General features: G+C 40.7%; 1 protein-coding gene across 1 annotated transcript; it reads right to left on the minus strand.

Annotated features, from left to right (window-relative positions):
* Positions 1-202: 202 nt before the first annotated feature.
* On the minus strand, positions 203-11,459 carry LOC118470365 (uncharacterized). Its single transcript, XM_055008040.1, has 28 exons — positions 11,269-11,459; positions 11,100-11,164; positions 10,763-10,947; positions 10,233-10,432; positions 10,065-10,129; positions 9,728-9,912; positions 9,198-9,397; positions 9,030-9,094; positions 8,693-8,877; positions 8,163-8,362; positions 7,994-8,058; positions 7,657-7,841; positions 7,127-7,326; positions 6,958-7,022; positions 6,621-6,805; positions 6,091-6,290; positions 5,922-5,986; positions 5,585-5,769; positions 5,055-5,254; positions 4,886-4,950; positions 4,549-4,733; positions 3,541-3,926; positions 3,380-3,444; positions 3,041-3,222; positions 1,864-2,531; positions 1,306-1,367; positions 1,068-1,216; positions 203-976 (listed from the first exon to the last, which is right to left on the minus strand). Exons 1-28 carry the CDS (start codon positions 11,428-11,430, stop codon positions 888-890), a joined length of 4,713 nt encoding a protein of 1,570 aa, XP_054864015.1. The 5' UTR covers positions 11,431-11,459; the 3' UTR covers positions 203-887.
* Positions 11,460-18,775: the final 7,316 nt, after the last annotated feature.

An 18,775-nucleotide genomic window follows, 5' to 3' on the forward strand; every position in this document is an offset into this window, starting at 1 on the left:
AGGTTAGCATCTACAAAATGTATTTTATACATATTTACTTAAATTTAGAAAAACCTCCTTTGGGACATGGTGTGTTTCCGTTGTGTCACAAACCTCGACCACCTTTAGCAATATTAGCTGAACTTCAAACACGGTGGGTGGACAGTTCAGTGTTAAGATATGATAGCTCATCCAATGAATACGCTGCACATTGTTTCCCTCTTTTATTAACAGATGAAAGAATACATGCAATATGTGAACAAATATGTGAAGAAAATCAACCAACCACACAAGGATATAAACAGAGAGCATCAAACAACACAAAAAACCAGAACAACATTAACAGGCCACAGACCTGAACAGTGAATTGATGTTTAACATGCCACAGTGACATCCTAAAAATATGTGAGATCTGAAAGGAAGACTATGAAAACTCCTGAATATAAAGACTCTCTGCTGGGTACAAAATATATATGTTGCATCTGCCAAATGGAAGGTAAAAGAAAAGGAGAAATCACAATGTGAGTATTCGCTGAATATTTTCCTTCATTGAGACATTATTTAGCTGTCAGCATCACCAGCCCTTATTTAGATTAAAACATAAAATTAAGAATTGTCATTAAAAATTATAACATTTTTAAAGATTTGCCTTCATGTTTAATTTCAGTATCATTATTTATAACTTAAATTATTTAACACAATAAATTACATTTGTAAATAAACTGAGAAAATTGTAATTTTGGTGAATTTAAAATCCATAAGTTCCTTCCAAGTCAGATTATATATGCAATTCATCAGAAGGTCCTCTTGGATTTTCAAATAAAAGTAACTTTCATGCAAAGTTCTCTCTCACAGCAGCGACTGCAGACATTTTCCAGTGGGATTTTCCACGGACATCAGCAGAGACGCTACTGCTGGCATGACAGCAGCCACGACAGCAGCACCAAGCAGGATGCAGTGGCCAGGCTCATCTTGTGGCTTACTCCACCTGACACTTCTGTAAATGTTGAGAAAAAGAAGCGAGGCAGTGCATGAGCAATCAGTTCAGTAATGTCATTTCTGACGAGATAGCGTTCAGTATTGCTCACCTGTGTTTTCCACAAAAATGGAGCTGGTGTCGATGTTGAAGGCTGTGACATTTGAAGCTGCGCTGATCAAAACGTTTCTGATCGCCGTGTTATTAGGAACAGACATAGATGCAAATCTGAGGGTTGCGTTGTTGATGATTGATCCATTACTGCAAAAGGATTTACCAAAAACATTTTCATTTGTGTGGATTTTTGATGAATATCTTAAGGGTCTGTCAGCATCCCAATGACAAATTACCTGAATGAATCCACGATACATGAGCGGAATGAAGGAAATTCTGCCTGGTAGAAAGGTGTAAGCTGCAGAGAAACAGACAAGTAAACTGTGAGTATGCATTCTACAATCATATATATGTGTATACACTTTCCCATTCCACGTTGTTATGATAGTTTATCATTTGCATGATGTCACGGTTTCATTTTCTATTAATCCAAGGTTCAGTTTCTCCATTGACTAGTACATATTCAAGACAATTCAAGTAGAACAATGACTGAAAATTTAAAAACAAAACAAAAAAATAACATACCCCCTGCAATGAAATCCCCCCTTTTTGCTTTAAAATTTTATTTAAAAAAAGACAATCACAGTTTAACAGCCATTTTTTTAAACTCGAACTGCCTCACATTTTAATTTACTATGTGCATATTTTGGGGGAATGCCTTAAATTAATGTGTTTGCAAAGACGTAGCATGAACGACAAGAATACATGGAATATTGCAGAAATAGTGTGACATCCTGGAATTAATTAGAAAAGCTTCCATTTGGCCACAGTTTGACTCCAAGAAAGATACTTACTGTTGATGTTAACAGTGAGGCTCGACGTGTAAATGCTTCAGATGACGAATTCAGCAAATCAGTTGTAAATGTCTCTCCAACAGATCTGAAGCTCAGCTGCCTTGTGACTAATGCCTCAGTAGTTGGAGTTGTAGCAGCAGCACTGGAGGCTGTGGTTGCAGCACTGGAGGCTGTGGTTGCAGCACTGGAGGCTGTGGTTGCAGCACTGGAGGCTGTGGTTGCAGCACTGGAGGCTGTGGTTGCAGCATTGAAGGCTGTGGTTGCAGCACTGGAGGCTGTGGTTGCAGCACTGGAGGCTGTGGTTGCAGCACTGGAGGCTGTGGTTGCAGCATTGAAGGCTGTGGTTGCAGCATTGGAGGCTGTGGTTGCAGCACTGGAGGCTGTGGTTGCAGCACTGGTGGCTGTGGTTGCAGCACTGGAGGCTGTGGTTGCAGCACTGGAGGCTGTGGTTGCAGCATTGAAGGCTGTGGTTGCAGCATTGGAGGCTGTGGTTGCAGCACTGGTGGCTGTGGTTGCAGCACTGGAGGCTGTGGTTGCAGCACTGGAGGCTGTGGTTGCAGCACTGGTGGCTGTGGTTGCAGCACTGGAGGCTATGGTTGCAGCACTGGTGGCTGTGGTCGTAGTATTTACAGCGGGGGATGTAGTAGTTAAATTTGCTATATTTGATTCTGTTAAAAAGAGGAACAATGTGAAAATATATTGAAAACATTGTGTTTTGCTAGCCAGAAGAAACATAAAGTTCACAGCAGACTGTATGTTTTTCTGTGTTAAATGACAGAAAAGTGCTTGAAAGAGTGCAAAGTATTTGTCAGATCAGCAGTTAGTCATGGGAGCAAGAAAGGTTTCAGTCATTGTATAGAGAGCAAAGGCAGAAATTCTGCAAAAAGAGAAAGTCCTCCTTTGAACTCCAACCCTAGTGGTAGCAGGATATAAAACAAGAATGGTTCTTTTTAGATCAGAATAAATGTAAAGGCAAATCAGAAATTATCTTTTTTTTTTTTTTTTTTTTTTTTTACAAAAATTATTTATACACCATTTACTGATGGAACAGAATTTTTCATTTTGGTTAGCCAAAATACAAAAGCACACCCTCACAGTCGAGGAAGTTGTCGATGTGTGGTATATAAATGAACAGATGTAGCCCTTCAAATTAAGTGTATGTGTACAGTTTACTTACGAAGTACTTGGACGGTGTTGGTCTGAACACTGAGGTTGAAGGTATTAGGAGTAGAAACAGCACGGACAAAGGTTTGTAAAATAGCGGCAGATGTTGGAAGTTCTGCAGGTGTCGCAGATCTATTGAACTCAAGTCCCACCTCAACTGCAGTAACATTTGTTATAGTGAAGCGTGCAACTGACCTGTGACAAATAGAAAAGGAAAAACAGTCCATATATTAACAACAACAACTTCAGCATACGTAAGTGTTTTGATTGGTAATTATTAATGTTCAAGCATGCAAATGTCAGTGACCATGAGAGAGAAAGTCAGGTGGACTCTCAAAATGCAAAGTCTTACCTAAAGCGTATGACAAAAGCACGAATGAACAGGAAGTCATATTGGGCAAAATAGATGGAATTGCACTATGGGAAGCAAATATATGCCAAAAATTAATAGTTTTCTTCAGATTGAAATAAATGCAGCAAAATTTATAAATTTTATTTCAATATTGTACTCACTGCTCGTACGACAACTGCCTCAAGCCTTCTAAATGGTTCGCTGTTTCTATCATTATATTCTTCTACAAATGGTTCTTCTAAAGTTGCTCCAAGAACCACAACTGGTGTGGGAACCTCAGTGGTAGTAGAAATAGTTGTTGTAGTGACTGCTGCTGTGGTTCCACTAATTACGGTTGATGCACTTGTTGTTGATCCAGCAGTTGTTGTTGTTCTACTTGTTGTTGTTGATCCAGCAGTTGCTGTTGATCCAGCTGCTGTTGTAGTTGTTCCGCCTGTTGTTGATAAAAATGTTGTTGTAGCTACTCCACTTGTTGACCCATCAGATGTTGTCCTTCCATTTGTTGTAGATATGTGAGTGGTTGTTGTTGGTCCCGGTATTGTAGATCCTGAGGTAAACATTTTGAGATGGAAAGAAGGATTTACAGTACACTGCAGGTTTATTTGTGGGAAGTGACATGTAAAGTACTCTTAGTGATGTTTGTCAAACTAGACATTGTGTTGTTTTAATTATGTGAGCAGCTTATTTGTTAATTGCAGCAGTTTGTCATGGGATAAGTACAGGTTTCAGAAGTAACTGGTGAAAGGGAAGTAGCAGTGTCGCTAAGAGGCAAAGGGCCAAATTGAAACACCAACCGTAATTGAACAAGGAAGCTAAACACATAACGTACTTTACAGATAAAATTAATATCTCAATCGGAAAGAAATGATTCTGACGAAGTAACTGCTTATTTTTGGGGGACACCTTGATTGTTCATATTGAAAAGCCAAAGAAATGCAACAAAGATGTTAAGCAAATTGCAACTGAAAGACAAAAGAAATATTATCTATTACTTGATTGAACACCATCTCAAGCTTATTGATGAAACAGGACATTTTGTCAGAGTTAGCTAAAGCAAAAGAAGTGCAAAGTCTTGACGCAGACACTGGTGGATGAACCATACATGAAGCACTATGTAGTCCCCGATTGAACACACACCGAAAGCAAGTGCGTAGCTACGCCTCACTCACCAGTCACTTGGACGGAGTCCGGTAGAATGCTGACATTGAGGGTACTGTTGGGATTGGAGACAGCGTCCACCAAGACTCGTGCCACGTCATCAGAAGTTGGAAGTTGTGCGGATGGCACAGAGCTGTTGAAGTCAAGCCTCACCTCTGCTGTAGTATTGCTTGTGCTGCCATTGCCTGGAGCTTGGCTGCATTGAAAGAAAGCGCATCTCTCATTTAACAGTGGAATCTCATGCCAATGTATAAATGTGTCTTTAATGTCTAGAGTCATTTGGAAACACAGCAACATCAGTGACTGTGACAAAGAACGTCAGTTGGACCCCAAAGTGGAAAATCTTACCTAAACCTTATGAGGACAGTGCGGATGAAGCGGGAGCCAAATCGAGTCACGTAGATGCCGTCGCACTGTGGGAAGTGAACAGATAGCAGGATTTAAGTGGGTTGCTTTAGGAATGTCAGTTAAAAATGAAAGGAAGCATTGAAAACAATGATTTCCACGTTATCCTTACGAATCGTATGACTGTGGCCTCAAGCCTCCTGAATTCTTCACTGCTTCTATTTGTGAATTCTGGCACAAACAATTTTTCCAGTGTTGCTCGCAGATACACGGACGGTGGAGCAGCCTCGGTAGTGGAGGGAACGCTTGTTGTTGCATTGACTGCTGCTGTCATTCTGGCAGTTGCTGTTGTTGCTCCAGTCAATTTAGATCCTGCAGTGGTTAGCCGGAAGAAACATTTGGATGAAAAAACAGGAAGGCCGTCCCTGTCCCATTTCAGAAATTGGGACGGGGGCCGATCAATGACTTCTTTTAGCTGTTTTGTGTCATCCTTACAGAGCACAAGGCCCACCTTGATTTCACTCTTGGCATCTGCCATTGGACAGATGTCTTAGGGGCAGAGGATAGTTTGTCAGAGTTAACTAAAGCAAAAGAACTGCAAAGTCTTGACGCAGACACTGGTGGATGAACCATACATGAAGCACTATGTAGTCCCCGATTGAACACACACCGAAAGCAAGTGCGTAGCTACGCCTCACTCACCAGTCACTTGGACAGAGTCCGGTAGAATGCTGACATTGAGGGTACTGTTGGGATTGGAGACAGCGTCCACCAAGACTCGTGCCACGTCATCAGAAGTTGGAAGTTGTGCGGATGGCACAGAACTGTTGAAGTCAAGCCTCACCTCTGCTGTAGTATTGCTTGTGCTGCCGTTGCCTGGAGCTTGGCTGCATTGAAAGAAAGTGCATCTCTCATTTAACAGTGGAATCTCATGCCAATGTATAAATGTGTCTTTAATGTCAAGAGTCATTTGGAAACACAGCAACATCGGTGATTGTGACAAAGAACGTCAGTTGGACCCCAAAGTGGAAAATCTTACCTAAACCTTATGAGGACAGTGCGGATGAAGCGGGAGCCAAATCGAGTCACGTAGATGCCGTCGCACTGTGGGAAGTGAACAGATAGCAGGATTTAAGTGGGTTGCTTTAGGAATGTCAGTTAAAAATGAAAGGAAGCATTGAAAACAATGATTTCCACGTTATCCTTACGAATCGTATGACTGTGGCCTCAAGACTCCTGAATTCTTCACTGCTTCTATTTGTGAATTCTGGCACAAACACTTCATCCAGTGTTGCTCGCAGATACACGGACGGTGGAGCAGCCTCGGTAGTGGAGGGAACGCTTGTTGTTGCATTGACTGCTGCTGTCATTCTGGCAGTTGCTGTTGTTGCTCCAGTCAATTTAGATCCTGCAGTGGTTAGCCGGAAGAAACATTTGGATGAAAAAACAGGAAGGACGTCCCTGTCCCATTTCAGAAATTGGGAGGGAGGCCGATCAAGGACTTCTTTTAGCTGTTTTGTGTCATCCTTACAGAGCACAAGGCCCACCTTGATTTCACTCTTGGCATCTGCCATTGGACAGATGTCTTAGGGGCAGAGGATAGTTTGTCATAGTTAACTAAAGCAAAAGAACTGCAAAGTCTTGACGCAGACACTGGTGGATGAACCATACATGAAGCACTATGTAGTCCCCGATTGAACACACACCGAAAGCAAGTGCGTAGCTACGCCTCACTCACCAGTCACTTGGACGGAGTCCGGTAGAATGCTGACATTGAGGGTACTGTTGGGATTGGAGACAGCGTCCACCAAGACTCGTGCCACGTCATCAGAAGTTGGAAGTTGTGCGGATGGCACAGAGCTGTTGAAGTCAAGCCTCACCTCTGCTGTAGTATTGCTTGTGCTGCCGTTGCCTGGAGCTTGGCTGCATTGAAAGAAAGCGCATCTCTCATTTAACAGTGGAATCTCATGCCAATGTATAAATGTGTCTTTAATGTCAAGAGTCATTTGGAAACACAGCAACATCAGTGACTGTGACAAAGAACGTCAGTTGGACCCCAAAGTGGAAAATCTTACCTAAACCTTATGAGGACAGTGCGGATGAAGCGGGAGCCAAATCGAGTCACGTAGATGCCGTCGCACTGTGGGAAGTGAACAGATAGCAGGATTTAAGTGGGTTGCTTTAGGAATGTCAGTTAAAAATGAAAGGAAGCATTGAAAACAATGATTTCCACGTTATCCTTACGAATCGTATGACTGTGGCCTCAAGACTCCTGAATTCTTCACTGCTTCTATTTGTGAATTCTGGCACAAACACTTCATCCAGTGTTGCTCGCAGATACACGGACAATGGAGCAGCCTCGGTAGTGGAGGGAACGCTTGTTGTTGCATTGACTTCTGCTGTCATTCTGGCAGTTGCTGTTGTTGCTCCAGTCAATTTAGATCCTGCAGTGGTTAGCCGGAAGAAACATTTGGATGAAAAAACAGGAAGGACGTCCCTGTCCCATTTCAGAAATTGGGACGGGGGCCGATCAAGGACTTCTTTTAGCTGTTTGGTGTCATCCTTACAGAGCACAAGGCCCATCTTGATTTCATTCTTGGCATCTGCCATTGGACAGATGTCTTAGGGGCAGAGGATAGTTTGTCAGAGTTAACTAAAGCAAAAGAACTGCAAAGTCTTGATGCAGACACTGGTGGATGAACCATACATGAAGCACTATGTAGTCCCCGATTGAACACACACCGAAAGCAAGTGCGTAGCTACGCCTCACTCACCAGTCACTTGGACGGAGTCCGGTAGAATGCTGACATTGAGGGTACTGTTGGGATTGGAGACAGCGTCCACCAAGACTCGTGCCACGTCATCAGAAGTTGGAAGTTGTGCAGATGGCACAGAGCTGTTGAAGTCAAGCCTCACCTCTGCTGTAGTATTGCTTGTGCTGCTGTTGCCTGGAGCTTGGCTGCATTGAAAGAAAGCGCATCTCTCATTTAACAGTGGAATCTCATGCCAATGTATAAATGTGTCTTTAATGTCAAGAGTCATTTGGAAACACAGCAACATCAGTGACTGTGACAAAGAACGTCAGTTGGACCCCAAAGTGGAAAATCTTACCTAAACCTTATGAGGACAGTGCGGATGAAGCGGGAGCCAAATCGAGTCACGTAGATGCCGTCGCACTGTGGGAAGTGAACAGATAGCAGGATTTAAGTGGGTTGCTTTAGGAATGTCAGTTAAAAATGAAAGGAAGCATTGAAAACAATGATTTCCACGTTATCCTTACGAATCGTATGACTGTGGCCTCAAGCCTCCTGAATTCTTCACTGCTTCTATTTGTGAATTCTGGCACAAACAATTTTTCTAGTGTTGCTCGCAGATACACGGACGGTGGAGCAGCCTCGGTAGTGGAGGGAACGCTTGTTGTTGCATTGACTGCTGCTGTCATTCTGGCAGTTGCTGTTGTTGCTCCAGTCAATTTAGATCCTGCAGTGGTTAGCCGGAAGAAACATTTGGATGAAAAAACAGGAAGGACGTCCCTGTCCCATTTCAGAAACTGGGACGGGGGCCGATCAAGGACTTCTTTTAGCTGTTTGGTGTCATCCTTACAGAGCACAAGGCCCACCTTGATTTCATTCTTGGCATCTGCCATTGGACAGATGTCTTAGGGGCAGAGGATAGTTTGTCAGAGTTAACTAAAGCAAAAGAACTGCAAAGTCTTGATGCAGACACTGGTGGATGAACCATACATGAAGCACTATGTAGTCCCCGATTGAACACACACCGAAAGCAAGTGCGTAGCTACGCCTCACTCACCAGTCACTTGGACGGAGTCCGGTAGAATGCTGACATTGAGGGTACTGTTGGGATTGGAGACAGCGTCCACCAAGACTCGTGCCACGTCATCAGAAGTTGGAAGTTGTGCGGATGGCACAGAGCTGTTGAAGTCAAGCCTCACCTCTGCTGTAGTATTGCTTGTGCTGCCGTTGCCTGGAGCTTGGCTGCATTGAAAGAAAGCGCATCTCTCATTTAACAGTGGAATCTCATGCCAATGTATAAATGTGTCTTTAATGTCAAGAGTCATTTGGAAACACAGCAACATCAGTGACTGTGACAAAGAACGTCAGTTGGACCCCAAAGTGGAAAATCTTACCTAAACCTTATGAGGACAGTGCGGATGAAGTGGGAGCCAAATCGAGTCACGTAGATGCCGTCGCACTGTGGGAAGTGAACAGATAGCAGGATTTAAGTGGGTTGCTTTAAGAATGTCAGTTAAAAATGAAAGGAAGCATTGAAAACAATGATTTCCACGTTTCCTTACGAATCGTATGACTGTGGCCTCAAGCCTCCTGAATTCTTCACTGCTTCTATTTGTGAATTCTGGCACAAACACTTCATCCAGTGTTGCTCGCAGATACACGGACGGTGGAGCAGCCTCGGTAGTGGAGGGAACGCTTGTTGTTGCATTGACTGCTGCTGTCATTCTGGCAGTTGCTGTTGTTGCTCCAGTCAATTTAGATCCTGCAGTGGTTAGCCGGAAGAAACATTTGGATGAAAAAACAGGAAGGACGTCCCTGTCCCATTTCAGAAATTGGGAGGGGGGCCGATCAAGGACTTCTTTTAGCTGTTTTGTGTCATCCTTACAGAGCACAAGGCCCACCTTGATTTCACTCTTGGCATCTGCCATTGGACAGATGTCTTAGGGGCAGAGGATAGTTTGTCAGAGTTAACTAAAGCAAAAGAACTGCAAAGTCTTGACGCAGACACTGGTGGATGAACCATACATGAAGCACTATGTAGTCCCCGATTGAACACACACCGAAAGCAAGTGCGTAGCTACGACTCACTCACCAGTCACTTGGACAGAGTCCGGTAGAATGCTGACATTGAGGGTACTGTTGGGATTGGAGACAGCGTCCACCAAGACTCGTGCCACGTCATCAGAAGTTGGAAGTTGTGCGGATGGCACAGAGCTGTTGAAGTCAAGCCTCACCTCTGCTGTAGTATTGCTTGTGCTGCCGTTGCCTGGAGCTTGGCTGCATTGAAAGAAAGCGCATCTCTCATTTAACAGTGGAATCTCATGCCAATGTATAAATGTGTCTTTAATGTCAAGAGTCATTTGGAAACACAGCAACATCAGTGACTGTGACAAAGAACGTCAGTTGGACCCCAAAGTGGAAAATCTTACCTAAACCTTATGAGGACAGTGCGGATGAAGTGGGAGCCAAATCGAGTCACGTAGATGCCGTCGCACTGTGGGAAGTGAACAGATAGCAGGATTTAAGTGGGTTGCTTTAAGAATGTCAGTTAAAAATGAAAGGAAGCATTGAAAACAATGATTTCCACGTTTCCTTACGAATCGTATGACTGTGGCCTCAAGCCTCCTGAATTCTTCACTGCTTCTATTTGTGAATTCTGGCACAAACACTTCATCCAGTGTTGCTCGCAGATACACGGACGGTGGAGCAGCCTCGGTAGTGGAGGGAACGCTTGTTGTTGCATTGACTGCTGCTGTCATTCTGGCAGTTGCTGTTGTTGCTCCAGTCAATTTAGATCCTGCAGTGGTTAGCCGGAAGAAACATTTGGATGAAAAAACAGGAAGGACGTCCCTGTCCCATTTCAGAAATTGGGAGGGGGGCCGATCAAGGACTTCTTTTAGCTGTTTTGTGTCATCCTTACAGAGCACAAGGCCCACCTTGATTTCACTCTTGGCATCTGCCATTGGACAGATGTCTTAGGGGCAGAGGATAGTTTGTCAGAGTTAACTAAAGCAAAAGAACTGCAAAGTCTTGACGCAGACACTGGTGGATGAACCATACATGAAGCACTATGTAGTCCCCGATTGAACACACACCGAAAGCAAGTGCGTAGCTACGACTCACTCACCAGTCACTTGGACAGAGTCCGGTAGAATGCTGACATTGAGGGTACTGTTGGGATTGGAGACAGCGTCCACCAAGACTCGTGCCACGTCATCAGAAGTTGGAAGTTGTGCGGATGGCACAGAGCTGTTGAAGTCAAGCCTCACCTCTGCTGTAGTATTGCTTGTGCTGCCGTTGCCTGGAGCTTGGCTGCATTGAAAGAAAGCGCATCTCTCATTTAACAGTGGAATCTCATGCCAATGTATAAATGTGTCTTTAATGTCAAGAGTCATTTGGAAACACAGCAACATCAGTGACTGTGACAAAGAACGTCAGTTGGACCCCAAAGTGGAAAATCTTACCTAAACCTTATGAGGACAGTGCGGATGAAGCGGGAGCCAAATCGAGTCACGTAGATGCCGTCGCACTGTGGGAAGTGAACAGATAGCAGGATTTAAGTGGGTTGCTTTAGGAATGTCAGTTAAAAATGAAAGGAAGCATTGAAAACAATGATTTCCACGTTATCCTTACGAATCGTATGACTGTGGCCTCAAGCCTCCTGAATTCTTCACTGCTTCTATTTGTGAATTCTGGCACAAACAATTTTTCCAGTGTTGCTCGCAGATACACGGACGGTGGAGCAGCCTCGGTAGTGGAGGGAACGCTTGTTGTTGCATTGACTGCTGCTGTCATTCTGGCAGTTGCTGTTGTTGCTCCAGTCAATTTAGATCCTGCAGTGGTTAGCCGGAAGAAACATTTGGATGAAAAAACAGGAAGGATGTCCCCATTCGGTGACTGAGTCAGTGACTCCTTGGCTCACTACAGTATGAAACAGCCACATACTTTCCCTCCTAGCGCAAGCAGCCATGACAGGTTATGTTAAACATATTATCTCATATACATGTCCTTCATCTTCTATCCTTTTCACACTTTTTTATTCAGCTAAACTTTCTGTTGGCCCAATGAAGAATGAAAACTATTTGTCATTACAGGAGTTTGTCATGGGATCAGGAAAGGTTTGAGCAATAGCAAGGACAGCAAGAGCACTGGCATTGTGGACAGGCCAGAGACCACTGTTCAACATTTACATTTCATTGTAGAAGGACACAAATGGAGGCATGTCCGTTCCAAAGGACATTCAGATCTCCATCAATATCACAAATTTACATTAAGTGTCCTCCCATATGTTGATGAAAGAGGGCAGTTTGGTGTGGGAAACTAAAGCAAAACAACTGCAAAATCTTGACACAGACACTCGCAGATGGACCATGCATGAAGTACTATGTAGTCCCTGATTGAACACCAAGTGAAGACAAGTGTGTAGCTACACTTTACTCACCAAGTACTTGGACAAAGCTGACGAAAATGCTGACATTGAGGGTACTGTTGGGATCAAGGATGGCGTCCACCAAGGTTCGTACCACGTCATCAGAAGTTGGAAGTAGTGCAGATGGCACAGAGCTATTGAAAAGAAGCCTCACCTCTGCTGCAGTATTACTTGTTCTACAGTTGGCTGTAGCTGGGCTGCATTGAAAGAAAGCACATTTCTCATTGGACAGTGGAATCTCATGCCAATGTATAAATGTGTCTTTCATGTCATGGCTCATTTGAAAACACAGCAGCATCAGTGACTGTGACAAAGAACATCAGTTGGACCCCAAAGTGGAACATCTTACCTAAACCCTATGACCAGAGTGCGGATGAAGAGGAAGCCAAATCGAGCCATGTAGATGCCATCGCACTGTGAGAAATAAGCAAATACCAATTTACTTTTGTTATTAAATAGTTTTTTCAAAAAATCTGAAAAACAACAGGGAACATTCAATGAATCTTCTTCAATATTTTACTCACAGTGTGAATCGTTATTGCCTCGAGAGTCTTGAATCTTGGACTGGTTCTATTCGTGAATTCTTCAACAAATGGTTCTTCTAAAGTTGCTTTGAGAGTCACAGATGGTGAGCAACCTTCATCAGTCATAGAAATAGTTGTTGTTGGACTGACTGCTGCTTTTGTTCCATCATTTGTGGTTTTTAGGGCCACTGTGGTTGTTGCCTGTGCCATTGATGTCACAAAATCTTCCCTTGGCGCTGGTTTTGTGAAAAGATAGAAAAGGCCATTTTGAAACTGGTCAGTGCTAGCTTTAAACCATAGTTGCATCACAGTAATAATTTCTCACAGCAGACATCTGGTGAAATATATGAAATTGTGATGTCAATATTCCAATTTAATGTACAGCACAGTGTCAGTATTCAAATAAAGAAAATTGCAAAAAAATGTTGCCAAAGCTTGGACCCTTAAAACCTGACAATCTTAACTACAGTGATCTTTGTCATTCGGAACGTGTGTTGTTTCTTTGTGTCAATATATTCAATAGTCAGTTGATTTGCCATTGTTCAGCTCACCTGTCAGCACCAGCAAAACTGCTATCACCAATCCCACACCCATTTTGTCTTCTGGAGAGTCTGCAAAATCGCAGACATATCTTGTTGTAAGGCACCACAAGTACAATTATCATTATTTTGCTTTCTTTTCCAGTGGACAAACAATGCAAAAAAAAAAAAACAAGAAAAATAGACTAAACAAATTCAGCATTCAAAATATATTGTAAATAGTGTGGTCTTTTTATTTTATCTGTACAAAATGCATCTGTGTAGTGTGTGTGTGTGTGTGTGTGTGTGTGTGTGTGTGTGTGTGTGTGTGTGTGTGTGTGTGTGTGTGTGTGTGTGTGTGTGGTATTTACTAATTATTGCTTTATGTACTTATTATGAGATCCATTTTACTAATGTTTGAATTTTGTACTTTTATATATATATATATATATATATATATATATATATATATATATATATATATATATATGTACATATGTACATATAATATATATATATATATATATACATACCACATTTTGCGTGCAAGTGCACACAGTTCGAAGTATTTCCAGCCTTTTGCAGTCAGATTTCTCTCTGTTTAAACTGCTGAACACTAACTATAACATAACATACTTTTATTTATAACTGTAACAAAACAAAATTTTTGCTTCTGTGACAGTATTCATTTGAGATGACAATCAGATGAGAACAAAATTGTTACGTTAAATAAATGATGTCGTGTTTCTGCAGTGCATTTGTGCCACATCACTATAATTAAAAATATATGAAAAAACAAAAGACATTTTTAATAATTAATAATATATGTTTTTAAAAAATGTTATTTTTAAATTCGTTTTCAAAATCCTCCTGAATATCAGTTAAAGTGAAGCCAGTTCAGTAGGATTTTGCAACACCATACCACAACTATTAAAATATACTGTATCATGAATGTTATTGCTATAAATCATCATGAAATAATGTGTAAATATTTTTCTTTTAGCATCACGACAGTGGGTATTTTAAAATATATACTGCAATAATACATTTTTAAAAACACAAATATTACAGTAAAACAAACACAATATAAATATACATGTAAATGTGTACAACTGTACTCACCCAAAATGTAATGTAACAAGATGATCTGCTTTTATCTGGTGTAGATGGTTTTTAAGCTATTTCATGGTTTTCAGTTAAGTCCAATTCAGAAATGTGATCCTAAAAACCTTTTCACTTCATCTGACAGCTCACATCTATTGTCATTTTTATATATTTGAATGGAATGAAGTCTAAAGGCGTGACTAGAACAGAATACAGTTTTAATAGAAGCTGCAGCATCTTCCTGATCAACTACGTCAGACCACAGAATAGAGTTCAGTTCACACGACAGACATTAGTTCTCAGCCTGGCAGTTTCTTGGCCCAACATCAGGGCCGACTCCCTTCTTTTGTCCACAGCATCAATGACAGTCATGACAAACACAGCAACAAAAACAAAAAAATGACAGAGTTCTAGTGAAATGAAATGGAAAGTTAAGCATGAGATGCAACAGGATCGGAGAATTCAAACATGTTCAGTAAATATTGTACATGATGTCTGAGGTTATATGAGGTCTACTTTAATAATACATATTTTATTTATTAATCTTTCTTATTTTATTTAATTTAATCTCATCCGATGTTTCCTGTATTATCTCAGACACCATTTCCTCAGCTCCTGTTTATATTGTTTTATTGCTTTTTTTATTTTTGTATCCGTAAAGCACCTTATGTTGCATTTCATTGGGATGAAAAATAAATAAAGTCTGATTGACTGAGAATCTCAAAAACTATTGAACAAAAAAGTCTAAAATTTCATTTGTAATTTCTCCTCATGACATTGATTCAGAATCTGAACCAGCCAAGTAGACGAGATAATCTCTGATTAGAAGTGAATATAATTCCTAAAAGTGAAATATTTTAGAAAGTACTTGATATGTCAGTCAAAATTTCACAGACACCATTTTAAACACACTTGATCTATAATTTTAAAAAGTTAATCAAATTGAAGCCTGTCAACAGAAGGTCCCTGATGATTTTAAATGGAATAATCCAGATGAGAAATGCTTGGTTCTGCCTACATTTGGTTCCTCCCCCCTGCTTTCCTGCTGTTTAAGAGCAAAAGGAGGCCCTCCTCAAAACTCAAATCAAGTTTATTTTAGTAGCACCTTGAGCTGAATAAAGTTGTGCATGTTATAAGTCAGGCAGTCGCAGAAAATATGTGCAAAAATCAAGTTGTAGAAGAAAACAAAATACTGTAAAATACTAAAACGAGGCAAAGCAGGACACTAACTTGTAATATCAAATTCTCAAATAAAATAAATATGAAATACTGAAAACTGAGACCATTAAGAGCTACTAAAAGCCATTTAAAACATGTACATGTTGAAAGCTTTCACAAAAATGATGAACTTTTTGTTCACAAAAGCTCGATCTCCTATGTGAGTCAACAGCAGCTGTTCTGAGGATCTGAGAGGCCTCCAGGTAGAGTAGAGGCAAAGAAATTCAGGATTGTACCCATGCACATATATGTTACTATAGTGTGCACATATATACACTGATCAGGAATAACATTTTGATCACCTGCCTCATATTGTGTTGGTCCCTCTTATGTGGTCAAAAATGCTCTGAACCATTGGGTCTGGACCTGAGGACCCCTCAGGGTGTCCTATGGGGTCTACACCAGATCCTTTGGGTTCTCTGGCCCTGCATCCTGTTGATGCTTGATCAGAATGGGGTCCAGGAAGTTTGGAGGTCAGATCAACATCTTGGGTGACTGTCATGCTCCTCAAGATGTTCCTGATTGTTTGATGTTTTTGACATGTGGTGGGGTGCATTTTCCTGCGGGGGGAGGTCAGTGATATTTGGGGTTTCTATTTGCATGAAGCAGTGTGCTTGTTTTGGGACAGCATTTGATTGGGTGTCTAAGTCTCATCAACATGGATGCCAGAATCCAAGGTTTTTACAGCAGAACACCACATAGTACCAACATGATGGGTGCTATTCACTTCACCTGTCAGTGGTAAGAATGTTGTTGCTGATCGGTGACTGTTTTCTGGTCAAATTCAGTCAGTAAGCATCAAACCAAATCAAGGAAGTGGGAGAGTAAATAATATCATTGGTTTTGAGGTTTACGGTGGTGATTCTGCTCTGGTGTGTAACAGCAGTTTTTTCTTCAGTCCTTGCATTGGAATGTCTATATAAAGAATAAATATGGATCCTAACTGTTAGAGAGAATCCAAATCTAATTTTTGAAGTGCTGAAGGTCACATTTTGAAGCTACCAGCCACTCAGGTAAGCATACAATGCTCAGGTGTTGGAATCTTGAGCAAGAAATCATTGTTACCAAGATATTCAGTGCTTTTACTGAAGATGAACTGGCTGGGAAGCATTCTTTATGTTGCACTTACTAGTTTGTTTGAGGGCGTGAAGTACATCGACTTTATTACATGACAAACAGTATAAATAGAGCACACCTCTGAGAAAAAGTGTTCATGAGTAAAACTTGAGGAATGAATCAGCCACACCTTTTCTTTGAAGCTACTAGTCAGACAGCATAATTCCATGTTTTCTATACAAGATTGGTCAGTTTTACCTTTCTTTAGGTCACACAGTTATAATTAAATAAACAGCAGGACCCTCAGTTAACCAGCAGCAATGATCTGATTAAAAATACATTTTGGGACATTTCTGCAGCGGACATTGCAGTAACACAGTTCATTTCATAATCTCTGAAGATGCTGTCTGATTGGTGTTTATGTAGAGGTGGCTGGTATGTGTGTAGCATACATTTTACAATTATATATACATTAGAAATACATTACAGTTGATGTTTTTATGTTCCAGTAGTACATTTTCTATCAGTTACAGATACAGATTTACATAATTTACAGCCCAGAACATAAACACATGATAGAAAATCTTGTAAATCCACTATTGCTGTTGTTTGAGTTACAGGAGATAAACATCTGGTTACCTCTTAAATTACATTTGACAGGTTGAGTGGAAGATTTACTGACTTCATTAATATTAAGGGACGCTGATTTGTAGTGTTGCTGCCAAGATATGGCACTTATATGATGCAGACTATCAATTATGAGTTAAACAGGTGCTATTACTGAAGGAGGATTTGTGGACGTGTTCACTGTGGTTAAAGACACTAACTAAATAAGATGCAAGACTCACAGCATCATTGCAGCTATTCGTCTCCACGTACAGTACAGCCTGTACCTTTACTATTTACATATTTGATGAAATAAGTTGCCGTCAGACTGATTGGAAATATTCTGAGCTGATTTATGTAACTTGGAATGGATAAATAAAACAGATTCATGTGATAAAATTAACATAAACTATTCAACAATGAGGTACAAGACACACTGAAGAATAGAGACTGATGAGAAGAAAGGCCTTCATGCTTGACACTGTAGGGATGAATCACATTTAATCTGCATCTGTTGCCTCACCTGCAGTTTTTGAAGCTTTTACATTTGTTTGTCTGTCAGCAATGAACAGGATTAGAGTTTACATCACAGGGTGGAGCCTCTGAAGCAGATTGTCATCCAAAACACTGTTTTAACGCAATTTTGAATCTATGTTGAATATTATCTGGAAGTTTTCATTGTGAGTCAAAATCATCAAGTAAATGTACTGAACAGAAACTCTACTGGGTGTGGGAAGATTTTTTTTACAGGCTGACTCATCGTTTTAATTTGCCTGTTTAGAAACACTTTATTAGTTTTTGTGAATCACCAAGACAAAAGGATTTGATCTGGTACACATCCATTTCATTTCACTTAAGTAGCAGTCGGAATGAAGTAAGTCCTGAAAATAGAACCTACGCACAAGCAAACAACTGAAGATGATTCATTTGGACAGTTTAATTATTCATTCATTAAGTAATAATAAATGATGATTCATGGGAGAATCCACCCTGAGTACAGTGACGACAGGAAGGCTATAATTGTGCAGAATGAGAAAATGATGAAAACAAATTCATCTTATGACTTTAAAGTTGTCACATATTATTCTATTCTATGAGTCGCTCTTCATTCTTTTTACAGCAAGCTTTTACCATCAACGATTTACTTTAGCGGGCTGTCTTTGGCAACCTGATACATCCCTGTGTTGTTTTTGTATTGTACTTCCTTAAGCTCACCTGTCAATGAAACAGTGCAATACAAAATACACAACAAGTAGAAAATACAATTACACACTGTGTGAAACATGGAGTGAGTTACCATCAAAACCACCAAGTCAGTGATGCGAAACATAAGTATTTCTAGAGTTTTAGACCAACACAATCACCTCAACAACCACCTAACAATGAATGTGCAATTATTGTAAACACCCAGTAACACTCTGCAAACACTCAATGCTCCATGAGTTCACACATTAATCTGCTGTAAAATTCACTTATAGCCGTAGCCAGTTATAGATTTTTATGTGAAAATTAACAGTGAACATTCATTTTTTTCTGGTAAGACACAACCATAGACATTACAGTATGCTACATGTTTTATACTACTATGTAAAACAAGATATAATATTTCAATTTGCTTTCATAGGGTTGATTACTATGACTTTGAAAAGTCCTAAGTCACCAAAACTACAAAACTGCATCAAAAT

The sequence above is a fragment of the Amphiprion ocellaris genome, chromosome 23 (genome assembly GCF_022539595.1).
Source record: "Amphiprion ocellaris isolate individual 3 ecotype Okinawa chromosome 23, ASM2253959v1, whole genome shotgun sequence".
Classification (NCBI taxonomy): Eukaryota; Metazoa; Chordata; class Actinopteri; family Pomacentridae; genus Amphiprion; species Amphiprion ocellaris.

What these genes read in the sequence shown, in the direction of transcription:
- LOC118470365 (XM_055008040.1), bottom strand. Translation starts at nt 11,430, where the DNA reads ATGACAGCAGCAGTCAATGCAACAACAAGCGTTCCCTCCACTACCGAG. An exon ending in AGGCCACAGTCATACGATTC is followed by an intron (nt 11,165 to 11,268) that starts GTAAGGATAACG and finishes CACTTCCCACAG; the next exon opens with TGCGACGGCATCTACGTGAC. An exon ending in ACTGTCCTCATAAGGTTTAG is followed by an intron (nt 4,734 to 4,885) that starts GTAAGATTTTCC and finishes CTTTCAATGCAG; the next exon opens with CCAAGCTCCAGGCAATGGCA.